This window comes from Dipodomys spectabilis, unplaced genomic scaffold (assembly GCF_019054845.1).
Source record: "Dipodomys spectabilis isolate Male_0828 unplaced genomic scaffold, ASM1905484v1 ptg000002l, whole genome shotgun sequence".
In the NCBI taxonomy this organism is placed as follows: Eukaryota; Metazoa; Chordata; class Mammalia; order Rodentia; family Heteromyidae; genus Dipodomys; species Dipodomys spectabilis.
This window is the reverse complement of record NW_024870679.1, coordinates 41441371-41461653: the sequence shown is the minus strand read 5'-3', so window position 1 is coordinate 41461653 and position 20283 is coordinate 41441371. Positions and strand designations below refer to the sequence as shown.

Sequence of the window (20283 nt, the reverse complement as noted above, 5' to 3'; positions counted from 1 at the left end):
GATATGTTGTACCTGCCCTCTGGTTAAATATAGTAGAAAGGTGATTTCAAAAACATGGTTTAGGGGTTGGAGGTGTGGCCCAGGTGGCAGGATACCTGCCAATAGAAAAAGCATCAGATACTGAGTTTGAGTCCTGGTCTCAGACAAAAAAAAAGAACAAAAAAAGGTGTGGTTAAATGGCATGATGGAGAAACAGAAGCTGCTATTGAGAGTTTGGGAATTAGGAAAATCCCTCTACAAAGGAAGTAAACTATAAGCAGGGATCTAATGGATGTACAGAAGAGATATAAGAGGTTGAGGTGTCAAAAAAAAAGCTAATGTTAATAAGAAAGCCAGAGACAAATGATGGCAAAATATGTTCAAGAAACAAGGAGTTTAGAACAATCGAGGTGTACACTCTTTGTTGGCAAGAAAAATTGCTAGGGATACTTTCTGTAAAGCCTGGGAGCCAAATAATGTCCTAAGCATACTTCACATGTTCTTACTTAATTCTAAAAGAGTAACTTACATAGAGATAGATGTTATTAACATTTCACAGAGGGGAAACTATAGCTCAGAGATGTGAACTTGCCTTAAAAGCTTACTAACCCAGAATTCAATTAGTTCCTGATGTGACACCAGGCACTTGCCACTGTGTAATAATGCTAATTTTATACTTAAGCTAAAGTCTCCAGAACAGAAATAAAATACTAGTGAGGAAACAATTTCTCCTGACTAGTGACTCTTAAACTACACATCAAAATCAGCTGGATAGATTATAAAGTTTTCTGTTTTCTACTCCAGAATTTCTGATTATGTTGGTCTGGGGTGGGTCTTAATTAAAATTTTTAACATATTTCCAGTGCTGTTGATGCTGTTGATAATCTGAGAACCACACTCCTAAGACCACTGTCCTGGACAACTTTTATTTAACTAGTTACGTGTTTCTCATTCCTCTACTGTTTTCAAGAACTAAGCTAGTCTAATCAAGGCTATAAGACCATCTTTTTAGATTCTAGTAAAGATAACTTTTAGTAGCAATTATCTGAAAGCTCATGAAGATTTGTAGAAAAAGTGTTGGGAGTTAGGCAGTCTTGAGTTAAAATTTAAATGCAACTAATTACCTCTGTGACCCAGAGCAAATCATTTTACTTCTTGAGCCTTACTTTACTCATCAGAAAAAAGTGGATAAATAGTAAATAAAATATGAAAAGAGAGGTCGAAGGCATGGCTCCAGTGGTAGAGTACCAGCTGAATAAGCTGAAGCATCAGATACAGAGTGAGAATCCTGGTCTTGGGGGGTGGGGGGAAGAATGTTCAATTTTATCAATATAAAATTTAAAAAACAGGTTTGGGAATGTGGCTTGCCTAACATACATGAAGCCCTGGGTTTGATTCCTCAATACCACATAAACAGAAAGAGCTGGAAGTGGCACTGTGGCTCAAGTGGTAAGAGTGCTAGCATTGAGCAAAAGCAGCTCAGGGACAATGCTCAGGCCCTGAGTTCAAGCCCCAGGACTGGAGGAAAAAAAAATTTACTCACATTCCTTGTGAATAAAATATAAATCTGAAACACACTTCCCTTTTTTTTGGGGGGGGAGGAAGGGGGCAACTATGTAATCCAGGCTGGCCTTAAACTTGTGATCTTTCTACCTCACACCTAGCTGGGAAGTAGCTCTTGATCAGAAAATGCTTTGCCTGAACTGGAGAGGCTAAGGCAGGAAGCTCACCTGAACTCATAAGTTCCAGGCCAGCCTGGGCAACTTAACAGGATCTCTTTTAAAAAAAAAAATTAAAAATAGGGAAGTGGGAAAGTGGCTGAGTAGAATGCTTGCCTGGCACGCATGAAGTTCGGGGTTCAATTCCTTAGTACCATGTAAACAGAAAAAGCAGAAAGTGAAACTGTCTCGAGTGGTAGAGTGCTAGCCTTGAGCAAAAGAAGCTCAGAGAAAGGGCCTAGGCCCTGAGTTCAAACCCCAGGACTGGTACTGGGTACCAGTGGCTCATCCCTGTAATCCTCACTACTAAGGAGGCTAAGATCTCAGAAATGTGGTTTGGAGCAAGCCTAGGCAAGAAAGTCTATAAAACTTATCTATAATAAACTTGAGCTGTGGCTCAAGTTGTAAAGTGTTAGCTCTGAACAAAAGAAACTCAAGGATAGTACCCAGGCATTGAGTTCAAGCCCCAGGAGAAAAAAAAATAAAAAAATAAAAATTCTTTGTCCAGGGCTGGGAAGGTGGCTCAGTGGTAGAATGCTTGCCTTGTATTCATGAGACCCTGGGTTCTATTCTTCAGCACCACATAAGCAGAAAAAGCTAGAAGAGGTGCTGTGGCTCAAATGGTAGAGCACTAGCCTTGAGCTGAAGAGCTGAGGGACAGCGCCCAGGCCCAGAGTTCAGGCTTCACGCACAACTGACACAAATAAATAAATAAATAAAAAATATTTGCCCAATGTATTGGTACAAATTCACTTTCCTATCCCTTGTACAGTATGAGCACATGTAAGGCTCTGAGTTTAACCTCCACAAAATTGTTGGAATTGGGTAACATCTATTATATTAGCTATCTGCTAATTGTTATACATGTATCTGTCATTGAATTCTTTTTTTTTTGTCGGTCGTGGGGCTTGAACTCTGGGCCTGGGCGCTGTCCCTCAGCTCTTCAGCTTAAGGCGAGCGCTCTACCACTTGAGCTACGGCGCCACTTCCTCTGTCATTGAATTCTAAAAATTGTAACAGAATGCCACCGTCTCTATCTTATTCATGAATAAACTGAAGCTTAGCAACAACATTCATCTATAATCTAACAAATGGGAATGCTACAATTCAAACCTAGGTAGGCCTAATAATCCCCAACTTTATTTTAGCTCATAGCTTCAACCTCTTCTTCCTACAAATTTAGAGATGTTAACAAGAATGGGAACATTTAAATTTTTCTTCTCTTCATAGTCTCTAGCAGATGGGCTTTCTTGGATCAACAATCAGTACCATGGTTTTATTTTAAGTAGTGGCTAAAGGTGGCAACAACTGTCCTTTGTCACTGAGAATGAAATTCATCTAAGAATGAAATTTGGATTAAAAAAAAAAAAGCCCTAGCATAAAAGGAGTGATCAGATGAGTAATTCACCTAAACCTTAATGTGTGGAGGAAATTTCAATTTAATAACTGTCTTTAATAAGTGGAAAATGAATTGTTATAATACAGAATTGGTAACCTTTAATGTTGTTATGGAAATTCTCAAAGATTTTATAGGTCACCATACTCTGTACCACATGATCCTACTCAGTCAAGTGTGACAGAGGACTAAAGAATAGAATTATTCAGCTGGCTAATGAGTAGAATGTGGCCTAGCACCAACAGGTTATTAAGTGAATCAATCAGATACTGTCCTTTGGAATGTGAACTTCAGTAATGAGAGAGGAAGGGACATTAGAAAGTAAGAGAGAGAATATAACACACAAACAGGGCTTTAGAAGAGAACACTCACTTGAGACTGCTAATACAGTGGCAGATACAGTGGTGCTGTGGCTTAAATAGTAGAGTGCTAGCCTTGAGCAAAAAGAAGCTCAGACAGGGCCCAGGCCCTAGTTCAAGCCCCAGGACTGGCAAAAAAACCCCACAAAACTACATAATATGTCTGTTCCAGGTTATCTAAAATATATAATATATGGGAAGGAATGAAGAAAAAAAGTTTAAAAAAACAACAATGAAAACTGTGATCCAAGGGGCATGGGTTACCAAATAAGAGAATTCAAGAATGTAAATATATATCACTTCTAGATCAGTAAGACTAATAATCTAGCTGGGTGCCGGTGGCTTACCCTGTAATCCTAGCTACACGGAGGTTGAGATCTGGTTCAAAGCCAGCCCAAGCAGGAAAATCCGTGAGATTCTTATCTCTAATAAACCACTAGAAAATGGAATTGCCGTTGTGGCTCAAGCTGTAGAACTCTTGTCTTTAGCTGAAGAGCTCAGGGACAGAGAGCCCAAGCCCAGAGTTCAAGCCCCACAACCGACAAAAACAAACAAAAAAGACTAGTACAAATCTTGAATTTCTTTGCAATTATTACATAGTAAAAGGAAGAGGAATTATATAGAACTCTTTTTTCTTCTAATGGTACAGGGGTTTGAAGTCAGTTCCTTATGTGCTAGGCAGGTGCTCTACTGCTGAGCCACACCTCCAGCCATTTTTGTGCTATTTTTAAAACAGGGGCTTGTTTCCTGCCTATGATGCGTCTATTTTAGGATTTCTGTTGGTAGCTAGAATAAGAGGTATAAACCACGATGTACAGCTCTCCATTGAGAAGGGATTATGCAAACTTCTATCTGGATTGTCTTCAGACTACAATCCTCCTAATCTCAGGGAACTAAGATTAAAGCATCAACTGCCAATGTCTAATTTATAAACCCACTTCTGAAATGGTAAACAGATACTGACATACAAATGTGCTTAAATGTTATAGCAAATTCAGAACCTACTTACATAACCAGTGCTGCCTATGATTTTCCAATAAGAATCAAAGCAGAAACTTCCACTTCTAGCCAAGACGAATAGGGTCTTAACCTCTCATTGTAAACACCTAGAAACTGGGCAAAATATAAATAACAACTATCTTTGTATTATTCAGAATGTGATCTTTGAGTGAAAAGAAATAGAGGTAAGTCTTGAAATTTCTTATAAGTCTATAAATTTTCTTTCTTTTCTTTTTCTTTTTTTTTTTCTTTTTAATTTTTTTTTTTGTTGTCAGTTGTGGGGCTTGAACTCTGGGCCTGGGCGCTGTCCCTCAGCTCTTCAGCTCAAAGCGAGCGCTCTACCACTTGAGCTACAGCGCCACTTCCGATTTTCTGGTGGTTTATTGGAGATAGGAGTTTCACGGTCTCTTCTGCCCGGGCTGGCTTTGAACCGCGATCCTCAGATCTCAGCCTCCTGAGTAGCTAGGATTACAGGCGTGAGCCACCAGCGCCCGGCTTCTTTCTTTTTTTTTTTTGTCAGTCATAGGGCTTGAACTGGGCCTGGGTGCTGTCCCTCAGCTCTCCAGCTCCAATTTTCTGGTGGTAACTGGATGTAAGAATCTCTTGGACTTTGGGGCTGGGAAGGTGGCTCAGTGGTAGAGCGCTTGCCTTGCATGCATGAGGCCCTGGGTTCGATTCCTCAGCACCACATAAGCAAAAAGAAAAAAGCCGGAAGTGGCACTGTGTCTCAAGTGGTAGAGCGCTGGCCTTGAGCTGAGGGACAGTGCCCAGGCCCAGAGTTCAGGCCCCACGACCGGACCCAAAAAAAAAAAAAAAGAATCTCTTGGACTTTTCTGCCCAGTCTGGCTTTGAGCCACAATCCTCAGCTCTCAGCCTTCTGAGTAACTAGGATTACAAGGGTGAACCACCACTGCCTGGCTATATTTTCTTTTCTGAGGGGTGCCAGTCCTGGGGCTTTTACTCAAGACTGACACCTGGGGCTTGAACTCAGGGTCTGGGGACTGTCCTTGACCTTCTTCTGGTCAAGGCTAGCGCTCTACACTTGAACGCAGCTTTACTTCTGGCTTTTTTTTTTTCATGATTAATAAGAGTCTCACAGATATTTCTGCCCAGGCTAGCTTCAAACCATAATCTTCAGATCTCAGCCTGCTGAATACATAAAATTACAGGCATGAGTCACTGGTACCCAACGAGTCTATAAATTTTCAAAAGGCATTTTTAAATGAAAGGAAAATAAACACAAATAAAAGAGAGACCTATTACCAGCTGACATATACTATACTCAAAAAACAAAGGAGTTCCTCAGGGTAAAAGGCAAAATAATATCAGATGGAAACTTTTATCCATAGAAATGGAATCAAGAACATTAGAAATGGATGCCGGGCGCTGGTGGCTCACGCCTGTAATCCTAGCTACTCAGGAGGCTGAGATCTGAGGATCGCGGTTCAAAGCCAGCCCGGGCAGGAGAGACCGTGAGATTCCTATCTCCAATAAACCACCAGAAAACCGGAAGTGGCGCTGTAGCTCAAGTGGTAGAGCGCTCGCCTTGAGCTGAAGAGCTGAGGGACAGCGCCCAGGCCCAGAGTTCAAGCCCCACAACCGACCAAAAAAAAAAAAAAGAACATTAGAAATGGAGGATGGGAACATAACTCGGTGGAATAGTGCTTGCCTAGCATGTGTGAGGCCCTGGGCTCCATTTCTGGCACTGTAAAGAAGATGAAAAAGAAGAAAAAAAGACACCAGAAATGATAATTATATAACCAAACATAAAAGATGACTTTTGTTATTTAAAAAAAGTCTTTTGAGCTGGGCACAAGTGGCTCACGTCTGTAATACTAGCTATTTGGAGGCTGAGATCTGAGAATCATGGTTTGAAGCCAGCTAAGGCAGGAAAGCCTGTGAGATTCTAATCTCCAACTAACCACCTTAAAATCAGAAGTGGAGCTGTTGCTCAGAGCACCCAGGCCCAGAGTTCAGGCCCCAGGACACACACGGACGGACACGGGGACACACACACACACACACACATACACACACACACACACACACACACACACACACACACACACACACACACACGCATAACTACAGTGGAAAAAAGTTTGGCAGTTTCTCAAAAAAAAAAATATATATATGTATAATTTTTAGGCAGAATTACCAGCCAGGTGCTGCTGGTAGCTCATACCTGTAATCCTAGTTACTCAGGAGGCTGAGATCTAAGGATCACAGTTTGAAGTTAGCCCAGGCAGGAAAGGAGGAAGTTGGGCTAGGACTAGACTGCTAATTTTGAGCACAAAAGTTCAGCCAGAGCTCAGTCCTTGAGTTCAAGATCCAGGACTGGCACCAAAAAAGTTCTAGAGACAATTTGCAGTGCTGAGTACACTACAGCATAAATATATTTAAAACAAATGAACTATATCGAATTTTTTAAACACAGAACAAATTTTAATTATGTATCTAGGCACAGGAGTCACTCCGATGAAAACGTAATACTGATAAAGGGCCTGGAGGAACAAAACTTACAGAGCAGGCTTGGGATATCTGAGGGAGGGTAAGCATGGCAACAATTTGTGGGAGAGTATGGGGAAGAAATGTATGTTGAATGGAGTTTGCCCTGTTCTTCACATGAAAAGACTCTTAAGGTACTAGGCATAGAGGTCAGTCCATTTTTGTGATCCTAGAACTTGAGATGCTCAGGCAGGATGATGGCCAGTTCCAAGCCAGCCTGGCCTACATTATATTGGCTTAAAGGCAATATTAAAGTTATATATTGTATTATACTCTTTCTTTGACCAAAAAGTTAAATTTTCTCTCTTTAAATAAATTATAAAAATTTCATTAAACGTGCTGTAACACCTTGGACACTTACATATCAACTCCTACTTTAGAGGTAACAACGAGGGTCTACTGGGCATGTAAAGATTCAAAATCAACTACAAACCTTCTGTTCTTTCTGCAACTTCTGCAGTGCCTGTTCAGAGGGAGATGAAGCAAAAGGTTCAATAGCTCTTGTGCTTTCTCTTAGTTGGATTTTATGTTCAGCACTGGAGAATGAACTGTATAGTTTTTTTAAATTGTTGTTGTTGTTGGTCGCGGGGCCTGAACTCTGGGCCTAGGCACTGTTCTTCAGCGCTTCAGCTCAAGGCTAGCCCTCTACCACTTGAGCCTGAAGTGTACAATTTTAAACAGGGGGGAAAAAAAGTCTTAAAGAAGGCAATATATATGTTTTATCTATTTTACAATAAAAATTAGGAACAAATGCAGCAGTGGTACTTAGGAGACACTTGAAAATGAACTATACAACTTGTGGATAGAGACCAGGGGGGAAAAACTGGAAGAGAGAAGGGTTAACATTGTCCAAAAAGAAATGTACTCACTACATGACTTATAAAATAGTAACCCCTCTGTACATCACCTTTATAATAATGTTTAATAAAAATAGGAAAAAAATTAAAGACTGATCATACCAAGTATTGGTAAGATAGAACAACTAGTGTTCTAACACAGTAGAAAGATAAATGGTACAATTATTGTGCATATCTACATAAAGACTTGCACACAAATATTCCTAAAGCTTCATCTGGGCTAGGCACCAGTGGCTCACACCTGTAATCCTAGCTTCTCAGGAGGCTGAGATCTGAGGATCATGGTTTAAAGCCAGTCTGGGCAGGAAAGACCGTGAGACTCCTATCTCCAATAAACCACCAGAAAACCCCAAGTGGCACTGTAGCTCAAGTGGTAGAGTGCTCACCTTGAGCTGAAGAGCTGAAGGATAGCACCCAGGCCTACAGGTTCAAGCCCCACGACCGACACACAGACACACAGACACACACAGCTTCATCTGTAATGGCTAAAATTGGGCACAAATCTTCATCAACAGATGAATGGGTGACAATAAATGTGATACATTTATATAATGGAATACTATCAGCAGTAAAAATAAGGTATTGATACATGCAGCAACAATTATAAGTTTAAAATAATAATGCTGAGAAAAAGCTGGAAGTGGCACTGTGGCTCAAGTGGCAGAGCACTAGCCTTGAGCTGAAGAGCTGAGGGACAGCACCCAGGCTCAGAGTTCAGGCCCCATGACCGATAAAATACTACTATTACTACTACTACTACTAATAATAATGCTGAGAAAAAGAAGCCAGGCTCAAAATAAGAGCACATATTTTATGACTCCATATATATAAACTTTAGAAAATACAAACTGCAGTAACAGCCTATCATTGGCTTCCTGGGGACTAGGGTGGGAAACAAAGAAACTTTGGGGTCTGAGACACTTAACAGTGTTTGTAATTTCATGAATTACCACCTATGAAATTGTTATATGTTACTAAACTATCCAGCCCTCCAAAATTATCAAAATTCAATAAAATGTAGACTTAGTATGAGCTACAGATACGGTTCAGTGGTAGAGCACTAAAATATAGTATATTGTATTTCAATTATAACTTAAAAAATCTTCATATAATTTGTAAACTATGATATGAAAAAGAACTCTAGAAAATCATAAATGTAAATGTAGAAATGATACTATACTGTCAGTTAAAGTGTAGAAAGAGGTTAAGGAAATAATCCAGAAAGTACTGTGGAGACAGAGGTAGAACAATAAAAAGAAGAGACTTAGAAGATCAATTCTTGAAGCTTTTAGGAGTTCCTGAAAAAGAAACAAAATACTGAGAAGAAATAATTATCAAAACAACAACAACAACAATAAAAACAACAACAAAACCCTCAAGAAATCTTTTTTTTTGTCAGTTGTGGGGCTTCAACCCAGGGCCTGGGCATTGTCCTCAGCTCTTCAGCTCAAGGTGAGCCCTCTACCACTTGAGCCACAGCGCCACTTCTGGTTTTCTAGTGGTTTATTGGAGATAAGAGTCTCACAGACTTTCCTGCCCAGGCTGGCTTTGAACCATGATCCTCAGATCTCAGCCTCCTGAGCAGCTAGGATTATAGGCATGAGCCACCAGCTCCTGGTCCTCAAGAAATCTGAAACTGAGGGCTGGTAAGGTGGCTCAGTGGTAGAGCATTTGCCTTGCATGCATGAGGCCCTGGGTTCCATTCTTCAGTACCACATAAGCAAAAAGAAAAAAGCCGGAAGTGGCGCTGTGGCTCAAGTGGTAGAGCGCTAGCCTTGAGCTGAAGAGCTGAGGGACAGCGCCCAGGCGCAGAGTTCAGGCCCCACAACCAGACCCAAAATAAAAATAAATCTTAAACTGAATAATATATGCCTCAGATTAAAAACCCAAGGGAGCTGAGTGCAGGTGGCTCATGCCTGGAATCCTAGCTACTCAGGAAGCTGAGATCTCAGGATAGCAGTTCAAATCCAGCCCAGGCAGGAAAGTCCATGAATCTTTTATTATAGAAGTAAGTATTGGAAGTGGTGCTGTAGCTCAAGTGGTAGAGCACTTGCATTGAGGTGAAGAGCTGAAGGACAGTGCCCAGGCCCAGAGTTCAAGCCCCACGACCGACCAAAAAAAAAAAAAAGAAGTATTAGTTACAATAAGAACACTTTCTTTTTCTTTTCTTTTTTTTGTCAGTCATGGGGCTTGAACTCTGGTCTTAGGTGCTGTCCCTTAGCTCTTCAGCTAAAGGTTAGTGCTCTATCACTTGAGCCATAGCACCACTTCCAGTTTTCTGGTGGTTAATTGGAGACAAAGAGTCTCAGAGACTTTCCTGCCTGGTCTGGCTTTGAACTGTGATCCTCAGATCTCAGCCTCCTGAGTAGCTAGGATCACAGGCATGAGCCCCTTCCACCTGGCAACAGGAACATTTTCTATACAACTCTCATGATAAATATATGATCCTTCAGACAAAGATCATCAGTGAATGCTCAAACACTAGGTAGTTTGTTGGGAAGCAGGATATTCTATGGCTCAAAAACATCACCCCACCGAAGACTATGCTAATTGTATAGGGGGGAAATGGGCCTTACAATTTAAAGTTATGGCAGTACACCTTAACAAATTATCATACTGGTGAAGTAACTTGTCATTTTCTAGCACATGTGATTCCCAATTTGGTATAGAATGAATAACAAAAGCTTTAAAGAACTATTCTTGACCATAATGCTTAATCTGAATCTAACCTTGCTTATAGATTCAATTTTTAAAGATACATAGAGAATTGGAAGAATAAGTCAAAAACACCAAGGAAACAATCAGAATATTGAACTATTTACAAAACAAGTGACCTAGATTGTAAGAAATTAGGAGGAGAATGAATAAACACATAAACTCTAATTAGAATCTATTTGAACAAGTTAAAATAACTGGAAACTGGAATATACAATATAAGATGCTTTTCAAAATTGTGATTAAAGACATAAATTATCAGTAATCATAAACATTTAACCTTATTCAAATGAAATGCTAAAATCATTCATTGATATTGGTGGCAATAAACATTAATACAGATTTTTTTGGCCAAGTATCAAATGTTTTTGAGGAAGCTGGGCGCCAGTGGCTCACACCTGTAATCCTAGCTAGTTAGGAGGCTGATATCTGAGGATCACGGTTCAGAGCCAGTGCAGGCAGGAAAGTCTGTGAGACTCTTCTCTCCAACAAAACCACCAGAAAACCAGAAGTGGTGCTATGGCTCAAATGTAGTGTGCTTGCCTTGAGCTGAATAGCTGAGGGACAGCGCCCAGGCCCAGAGTTCAAGCCCCATGACTGACCAAAATTTTTATTTTTATTTATTTTTTTTTGGGGGGGGGGGGGGGTCTGGTCGTGGGGCCTGAACTCTGGGCCTGGGCACTGTCCCTTAGCTCTTCAGCTCAAGGCTAGCGCTCTACCACTTGAGCCACAGCACCACTTCTGGCTTTTTTCTTTTTGCTTATGTGGTGCTGAGGAATTGAACCCAGGGCCTCATGCATGCAAGGCAAGCGCTCTACCACTGAGCCACCTTCCCAGCCCTAACCAAAATTTTTAAAAAAGTTTTTGAGGGTTTTTTGTTTGTTTTGTGCCAGGGCTTCAACTCAAGGCCTGAGCACTGTCTCTTAGCCTCTTCACTCAAGGCTGGGCTCTACCCACTTGAGCCATACCTCCTCCTAGCTACTGAAGGCAAGAAGGCAAGAATGCTTAGATTTTTCTTCCCCTTCAAACCTGAGATCTTAACATCTCAACCTATTGAGTTCTAATAAGTAACTTTTCTGTAAAAGTCTGCCACATAAGATAATTAACAAAATATTAATTTTTTTACTTCTAGGTTTGACAGATCAGATTGAAGCATAATTTTTCTTTTTTGTGTGTATCAGTTGTGGGGCTTGAACACTGGGCCTGGGCACTATCCCTTAGCTCTTCAGCTCAAGGCAAGTACACTACCATTTGAGCCACAGCACCACTTCCAGTTTTCCAGTGGTTTTATTGGAGATAAGAGTCTCATGGACTCCTGGCATGGCTTTGAACCATGATCCTCAGATATCAGCCTCCTAAATAGCTAGGATTACAGGTGTTAGTTAGTGGCACCCAGCATAATTTTAATTCTTTAAAAAATTTTAATTTTTTGTTGTTGGAGAATTCTTTCTTCCTTTCTTTCCTTGGTCAGTTGTGAGGCTTGAACTCGGGCCTAGGTATTATCCCCTCAGCTCTTCAGCTCAAAGTTAATGCTCTACCACTTGAGCCACAGCATTACTTTTGGTTTTCTGGTGGTTAATTAGAAATAAGAGTCTCAAGGACTTTCCTGCCCGAACTGGTTTTGAACCGTGATCCTCAGATCTCAGCCTCCTGAGTAGCTAGGATTACAGGGTTGAGCCACCCATATCTAGCTTTTGGAGAACTATTTCTATTAACCAAAACAAATAAATAAGTAAATGACAGAGTAATTTTTTTTGTAAGCTTAGAAGATAGAAACCAGCAACTACTACCAGAAGTCCAAGTTGGCTTCAATGTAAGGAATAACTTTCCAATAATTTGAATTTTTAAAGCAATAAATAGCTCCCACATGGCAATGAGTTTTACCTTATTAAAACTCTAAGCCAATGTCGAATGATCACATGGTCTCAGCCTCCTGAGTAGCTAGTATTATAAGTGTGAGCCGCAGGTGCTTGGCTTTACAAGTAAGTTTTTAACTAGTCAAGGTCATTTAACAAGTGTGAAGATCTGAACTAAGAAGTTAGCTCTACACTAGACTTTATTTTCCCCACTACTAGTCTGCTGCCTTTCCATTGTATGTCTAGTGTTCCTGAATACATATAGGATATAGACTGTTATGGTAATATTCAAAGACTGGATGAAAAGATGCTAAAATGTGTGCAACTGCTCTTTGCCATTGAACTTTTCCTTCAATGCCTCAGACAAGAAAAAAATATGTAACTAGGACTAGTGTCAACTGTCTAGAATATAAAGGAAGGAAAGTCACCTCAGAGAAAGAAATGCCCAGGCCTTTCCCACAGAGCTTGATTAAATCTGGCCCTCCAACTATGAGGGTTAGAGGTTATCTCTACTTCCAGAAGGCCTAAAATACAGCACAAACCAAAAATATCCCACAAGCTGGATATTGATAGCTTACATCTATCCTAGTTACTCAGGAGGCTGATATGAGGATTGAAGTTCAAAGCCAGCTGGGGCAGAAAACTTTGTGAGACTCTATCTCCAATTAACCACCAGAAAACCAGAAGTGGTGCTGTGGCCCAAAGTGGTACAGAACTAGCCTTGAGTAAAAAGTTAAACACATTACCCAGGCCCTGAGTTCAAGCCCCAGGATCAGTACCAAAAGAAAAAAAAAAAATCTTCTGATTTATGTCTCTTAGACCTTTCACTTAGAGCCTTATAAAACAAAGCTACTAATTAAGGACTTTTTCAAAAGAAAAGAGGGGTCTTCTCTACAAAACGACTGAAAACTCTCCTAAAGCTGTCCCTAGTAATTTACATCAGATCTTAAGGGTAATTAAATTCAAAACTTTTTCTGTAGAACTTATCCTTCTGATTCATCTTCTCCTTTTACCAACACATAAGGATTTCTTCCTGTTTCCTACTGTGCATTAAATGTAATCCTTTTTAGGAACTAGTAGAGTTGGTAGATGTCTGAACTACTACATACCTTAACCACCAGGAAGCCACTCTTCATTTGCAGTATGGGGGTGAATTTGCTTGACTTTTCCCTAATACTGGTTAAGCCCAAAGCACTCTGAATAACTATCTGGTTAGACAAAGTAAATCTTTGGGTAAGGAAGTTATCTTCCTGTACCAAGTTAAGAAAATTCAAACCAATGATAATAACATATACTGGTAATCTCAGCACTTGGGAGTCTAAGGCAGGAAAATCATGAGTTTAAGGACAACCTGGACTAAATAGTGAAAATCTGTTTCAAAGAAAAACAAACAAAAGACAAAAAAGAAAAAGAAAACTCAAAATAATTTCCCAGTTTGAGTTACACTGGAAAGAAAAAAAGTCCCATCATATGTTTGATTACAATTCTTTGTTCACCATTTTACCTTGATTGGAGTCCCCTGGGTCTTCTATATGTGCAATGACTCTGCTGAGATAAATTTCCTTCTGCTTTTCTAGATCTGATTGTGAAAATGTCGAAACACTAGACCTGAACAAAGCAAATTGGAAGGAAGAAAAATAGTCTATTAGAACCATGATTATAGTATTTTATAAAGAGAAATCACACACTGATGAATGGTTTGAACAACCAACTTTCAGAGGCAAAGATCTAGCAATAGAAGACAGAGTTAGTCATATAACATTGAGAAGTAAAAGGAAGAGGAAAATTAGATACAAACTCTTGCTACTAAAGATTAGGAAGGTAAAAATTACCTAGACTCTAAAGAAAGAAAGCATTTGTTAAGTAATTCAAGGTTAGTCAGGAAATAGCTAACTCCATAGAGCCTCAGAAAAGTTGAAAACTGAAAAGAACCAGCTAAGTCTGGCAATTTAGTACAATGGTGACCTTAGCAAGAGCACTTTCTTTTTTTTAATTTTTAATATATTTTTATTGTGAAAATACTGTACAGAGGGGTTACAATTACGTGGGTAAGATAATGAGCACATTTCTTATCAAGCATTGTAGCAAGAGCACTTTCTTGTCCTTTCTCATACTAATACACTACACTAAAGAGTGAGTGGATGAGAATATTGAGACAGTATGTTTACTATTGTTCCAACTGGCCTTGCTAGTGTTCTTTTGGTACAATTTTGATTATAAGAAATTCACAGTTGGCTGCTAGTGGCTCACACCTGTAATCCTAGCTACTCAGGAGACTGAGATTTGAGGATAGCAGTTTAAAGCTAGCCTAGGAAGGAAAGTTCTGTGAGATTCTTATATCTCCAATTAACCACCAGAAAACCAGAAGTGGGGCTATGGCTCAAGAAAGAGTTCAGGGACAGTACTTGCAGGCCGAGTTAAAGCTTCACAACTGAAAGAAAGAAAGAAAGAAAGAAAGAAAGAAAGAAAGAAAGAAAGAAAGAAAGAAAGAAAGAAAGAAAGAAAGAAAGAAAGAAAGAAAGAAAGAAAGAAAGAAAGAAAGAAAGAAGAAGAAAGAAGGAAAGAAAGAAGGAAAGAAAGAAAGAAGAAAGAAAGAAAGTCACAAGGTTTCCCCTTAAGTAGGCTAACAATAAAAAAAAAAAAAACAGAAAATAAGACTGGAGTGGTAGTCAAAAAGAACTAGCATTAGTTTTTAAAGAATATATAATAAGTGGGCTGGGAAAGTGGCTCAGTGGTAGAGCGCTTGCCTTGCATGCCTGAAGCCCTGGGTTCGATTCCTCAGCACCACATATGCAAAAAGAAAAAAAAGCCGGAAGTGGCGCTGTGGCTCAAGTGGTAGAGCGCTAGCCTTGAGCTGAGGGACAGCGCTCAGGCCCAGAGTTCAGGCCCCACGACTGGACCCCAAAAAAAAAAAAAAAAAGAATTATAATAAGTGTGTATTTTTTAAAGTATTTCACTACTGTTAAGGAAGTAGATCTGATTCAATCTAAAATATACCTTTTCTAATACATTCAATGAAAAGGCCTATGTACAGACACTGCCATCTCCTGGCCACAAGAAAATAAACTGAAAAGAGAATCCAAATTTGCAATCCCTAACTAGGATTTTTTCCCCCATTGAATGTAAGTAGGGACAGATGACTCAATGACTTTCTACACAATTCTATATTTTGTTAAAATTATTCTGACCTCCTATTATATAAGCAATCAGGATTCTCTATACACAGGATGATAAATCTTGTATTTATATAATGTTTGCTTACACTAACAGGATTTCTACTTTCCTAATAACTTGTGAAGGAGCAGAGAAGGCATCACTAGTATTATTTTACTGATATGGAAACTGAGGTCTAAAGTAAAAGATTATTTGACTTGCCCAAGATCACACAAGTAGATAGTGTCAAAACTTCAGGTTTATTCCCTATGTAGGTTTTTATTTCCCCCTCCATACTAATGGGACACTGGAGAGGGGATAGAAGGAAATTAAAAGGGAATTACCAGAAACCAGAATCATTACACTGTTACATTACCTAGTTTTGGTTTGTAGAACAGGAATGACTTTGCCTAGTACTCTTCTGTCGCTTCTCTCACGAGCTTTCATCTCCCCAGAATCCCTGTCATGAATATTCTGCTTTTTCCACAAAAGAAGAAATGCAAAAGGAAAGATGGTTCTTAGGCATAAGTACTTATGTCAGTTTACAATATCTAACTGAAAGCAACATCATTTATGAAAATATTTTCAAAGGCTACAAGCATGTATCTTTGAACACTACTCTGTGAACCACATACTATAGTACTTTAAATGAAATAGCAATTATAACCTTAAAAACAAAAGAAAAAGAAGGAAAGAAAGGAAAGGGGAGGGGAGGAAAAAGGAAGATAGATGGACAGATGGAAGAGTGGTTGGATGGATGGATGGAAGGTGCCAGCTCACACCTAGAATCCTAGCTACTCAGGAGGACTAGCTCTGAGGATCATGGTTTGAAGCCAGTCCTGACAAGAAAAAGTCTCTTATTTCCAATTAACCACCAAAATGCTAGATATGGAGCTGGAGCTGTAGTGGCAGAGAGCTCAAGGGACAGTACCCAGCCTTGAGTTCAAGCCCCAGGAGTTGCCTGGGCATGTGCAAACACACAGAGAAAGAAAGAAAGAGAGGAAGAGAGGAAGGAAGGAAGGGAGGGAGGGAAGGAAGGAAGGAAAGTGAGCACTCGAGAAAAAGAGAGAGAAAGAAAGAGAGAGAGAAAGAGAGGGAGGGAGGGAGGGAGGGAGGGAGAAGACTTTAAACTAGAAATTATTTTACACTTATTTAGCAGGTAGGGATGGCTCAAAAACAGTTTGAGCTGGGCGCCATAGCTTACACCTGTAAACCTAGCTACTCAGGAGTCTGAGCTTTAAGGATCGCAGTTCAAAGCCAAGCCAGGCAGGAAAGTCCATTACTCTTATCTCCAATTAATAACCAGAAAACTAGAAGTGGTTCTGTGGCTCCAAGTGGTAGACAATGAAAAAGCTCAGGGACAGTGCCCAGGCCCTTAGTTCAAGCCCCAGGACTGACCAAAAAAAAAAAAAAAAATATTGGGTGGAGTTGGAGGTACTGGGCTCAGTTGATAGAACATCATCCAAAGAGTAAAGTGTCAGGTATTGAGTTCAAGTCCTGTCTTGTAACAACAAAAAAACAGTTTGTCAGGAATGTTGCTCAGTGATAAGCCACTTGCCTAGAACTAAAAATAAATTAATTAATTAAAAAGGCAAATTTCCTATGATTTTCCCCCCATTTTTTTGTGATTGACTCAGACTTGGTACTACATATCAAATAAGCATGGTAACTAAAGATTAAGACTTAGGCTAGAACCGCTCCCCTCCCCCCCCAAAAAAATCAACAAATAAAATCATCATCTTAGTAATTATCCAATAAATGATAGTTTATGATGAATCAGGTACTGTGGATATATTATTTCATTAGTCATTATGCTGCCAAACATTCATTTCAATTTATAGATGGACTGAACCAGTGATAGAGCACAAACTTAGCATATATTAAGGTCCTGGGTTTAATCCCATTACAAAAAAATATACGTATATTTTTTTGGTCGGCTGTCGGGCTTGAACTCTGGGCTTGGGCGCTGTCCCTGAGCTCTTCAGCTCAAGGTGAGCGCTCTACCCCTTGAGCCACAGTGCCACTTCCAGTTTTCTAGTAGTTTATTGGAGATAAGAGTCTCACGAACTTTCCTGCCCAGGCTGGCTTGGAACCGCAATCCTCAGATCTCAGCCTCCTGCATAGCTAGGATTACAGGCATGAGCCACCGGCGCCTGGCTACAAAAAATAAATTTGGGGGAACATAGAAGCTAAATAATTAGCCACAGGTAATAGTACTAGATCAGTCCAAATCCTAACATCTGAATACAAAGTGTTGCTAGATTGTAACAAAAGTACCACTGTGGGACATGATTACTCTTGTAGGTGGAAATGTGCAGAGACACCAATATAAAGGAATTCTGTACAGCTTCTAAACAAAAAACAATTTCATTTTTCTCTTCACCTTGAAAAAAACATACTTACTCTGTTTGAAGAACTGGAAACTGAATTTCTCACTTCAGAACTTGATTTATGTGATCCATTTTTCCAGGATGATCCTGTATTAGCTGTCTCTAAATGGTCTGAGATCTGAGGCAATTCAGGAGTAGATTTCTTGCTGCCAGGTGTATTCTTCTCAGATATAGTCTGTTGCAGGTTATTGTTTGAAGAAGAGAGCAAGGACCCATCCACGGTGGGATTGAGGTTGCTCCCTTCAGATTCAGTACGAAGTTTGCTCTCATTTGGACTAAGATCATCATCTTCTCTCATCTGTTCCTCAAGGGAGGAGGATTTTTCAGTATCCTTGGATGAATCAGTCTTATCTTTATCAAGTACAGGATCACAAACTGTTGGATTAAATGGTGCAACAGTTACTTTTACGAAATTTTTTTCAAGCACAGAGTTTCTGTCTAATGGTTTTGTAGAATTTGGTCCATGACCAAGTGATGTACTTAGCTGAGGTAGTTTGAAGAAGCCAGAGGTCTCAGCTATTGGTACCAAGCTATACGATGAATTTTTTTCTTGGGAATTATGGCGTAGACTCTGACTCCCTCTTCCTCTGTTTTCATCATGCCCATCATCACCATCATCCTTTAAGAGCACTTCAATCTCTTCCTCAGTGAAACTGAAATGGCCATCATCTTCTTCTCCATCAGATAACTCTAACAAAGAGTCATCTAATCCATCCTCATCCAAGGAACCCCAAGAAAATGGAGCATTGTCTTTAGGCAAAAAAGAGGTTCCAGAAGACTGTTCAGAGGGCACGAGTGAGCACGTCATATCTGGAGAAATAATAAGAAGTTTCACCAAGGAGTGAGAAAAAAGCCTTAAACCTACTCTAATCCACTATATATGAAAATATTATCCCAATATTTAAAATTCCTTTCATTGTAACTTGTAACATAGGAACCCAGGCGCTGAGTTCAAGCCCCAGGACCGGTACACACAAAATAATAGTAATGCAAACAAAAAAAGTATGTAGGGGTATGTAAAATATTTGTAGAAATTCAGTATACACTTGAAAAAAAACAAAGATATTTAAATTTTTTTTAAAAAGGAATACAAGAAGATACATGTCTTCCATACTTTATGGAGCTGTTGGAGCGATATCTGCCTTTGCCACGAGACCAAATGGAAGAGAGTTTCAACTCCTTCTGGCTGTTCCTTTCAGAAGACTTGTCAAAATGATTGACTCCCACCTTCCTGCAGGCACAAAGAAAATTAAAGGATCTTCACATCACTTTCAACTCTGCTAATTACAAAGTCGACTATATTATGCTTCAAGGTGCTCCATTTATTAATTTTGATCTTGATTTTTTTTAAATACCTGAAAGTTGAGGGTTTTTTTTTTCTTCAGCCAAGAACGCCAAAGAAAAACCTTTAGAGGAACAAAATTATGCAACTTGGAACTAGTTTTGTTCCCTCCAACAACTTGCAATTTCTAGATTATCATTTGCTTTATTTAGTAGGATGAATACTGGCTTGGAAGTCCAAATATGCATGCTATGGTACTGGTTCTGTCACAAGCTCTATGTGCCAGCCACTGTCAATCATTTTGATTTGTTTCCTCATTTATGAAATTGAAAGTTTCCATCAAAATCTAAAAACTGATCATTACAATACCAAAACCCCTCCTTTTCAATATATATAAAGCAGGAAACATTTATAAAGCTATAAACACAAAACCAGTTAATATTATAACCTGCAGGGAAATGAATTAGGTGAAAGGACGAATTTTGTCAGAGCTCTGTCCCTGAGCTTCTTTTGCTCAAGACTAGCATTCTACGACTTGAGTCACAGTTCCACTTCTGATTTTCTGGTGGCTAATTGGAGGTAAAGATCTCACAGACTTTCCTGATGTTTAACTATATTGACTAGGCTGGCCTCAAACTTGAGATCCCAGCTGGCTAGCTTCTAACCATGATCCTCAGATTTTAGCCTCCTGAAGATTACAGGCATGAGTCACTGGCACCCAGCTTCTTAAAGCTTTTTTACTACAAAATTTTCTCTACTCTTCTACTCTCCATACCACATCTACAGTTTTAGCTTCAGTTCACTGATACATTCAGAAAATGTTTTCTGAGCTAGAATCATTACATAGTATTGAGCTATAAGACATCTCTATATGATTTCCAAGAAATGAAGCTATATATAATCCCTCATGGAATATATCATGTTAGAGGAAAGAATAAAGCTACAATGTAAAACAATATAAAAGGGTATGGACAATGAAGTACAAAGGAAATGAAAGCTGGGTGCCGGTGGCTCACGCCTGTAATCCTAGCTACTCAGGAGGCTGAGATCCTGAGGATCATGGTTCAAAGC

General features: G+C 39.6%; 1 protein-coding gene across 8 annotated transcripts in view; it reads right to left on the bottom strand.

The window, feature by feature from the left end:
- The window catches only part of LOC122106318 (S100P binding protein), a 32853-nt gene that overhangs the window by 6104 nt on the left and 6466 nt on the right, over window positions 1-20283 (bottom strand). Inside the window, exons 2-7 of one of the 8 annotated variants that reach the window (XR_006147150.1) lie at window positions 19045-19161; window positions 17944-18740; window positions 15917-16017; window positions 13892-13995; window positions 7393-7422; window positions 4462-4565 (exon numbers count right to left, since the gene is read on the bottom strand). Coding sequence is in view for 7 of the 8 variants with exons in the window: in XM_042677681.1 (XP_042533615.1) it covers window positions 7393-7422; window positions 13892-13995; window positions 15917-16017; window positions 17944-18738 (1030 nt within the window). In the remaining variant the exon portion in view is untranslated. The remainder of the gene's footprint in view (window positions 1-4461; window positions 4566-7392; window positions 7423-13891; window positions 13996-15916; window positions 16018-17943; window positions 18741-19044; window positions 19162-20283) is intronic. The other 7 variants (XM_042677713.1, XM_042677681.1, XM_042677697.1 and 4 more) reach the window with 7 other exon arrangements.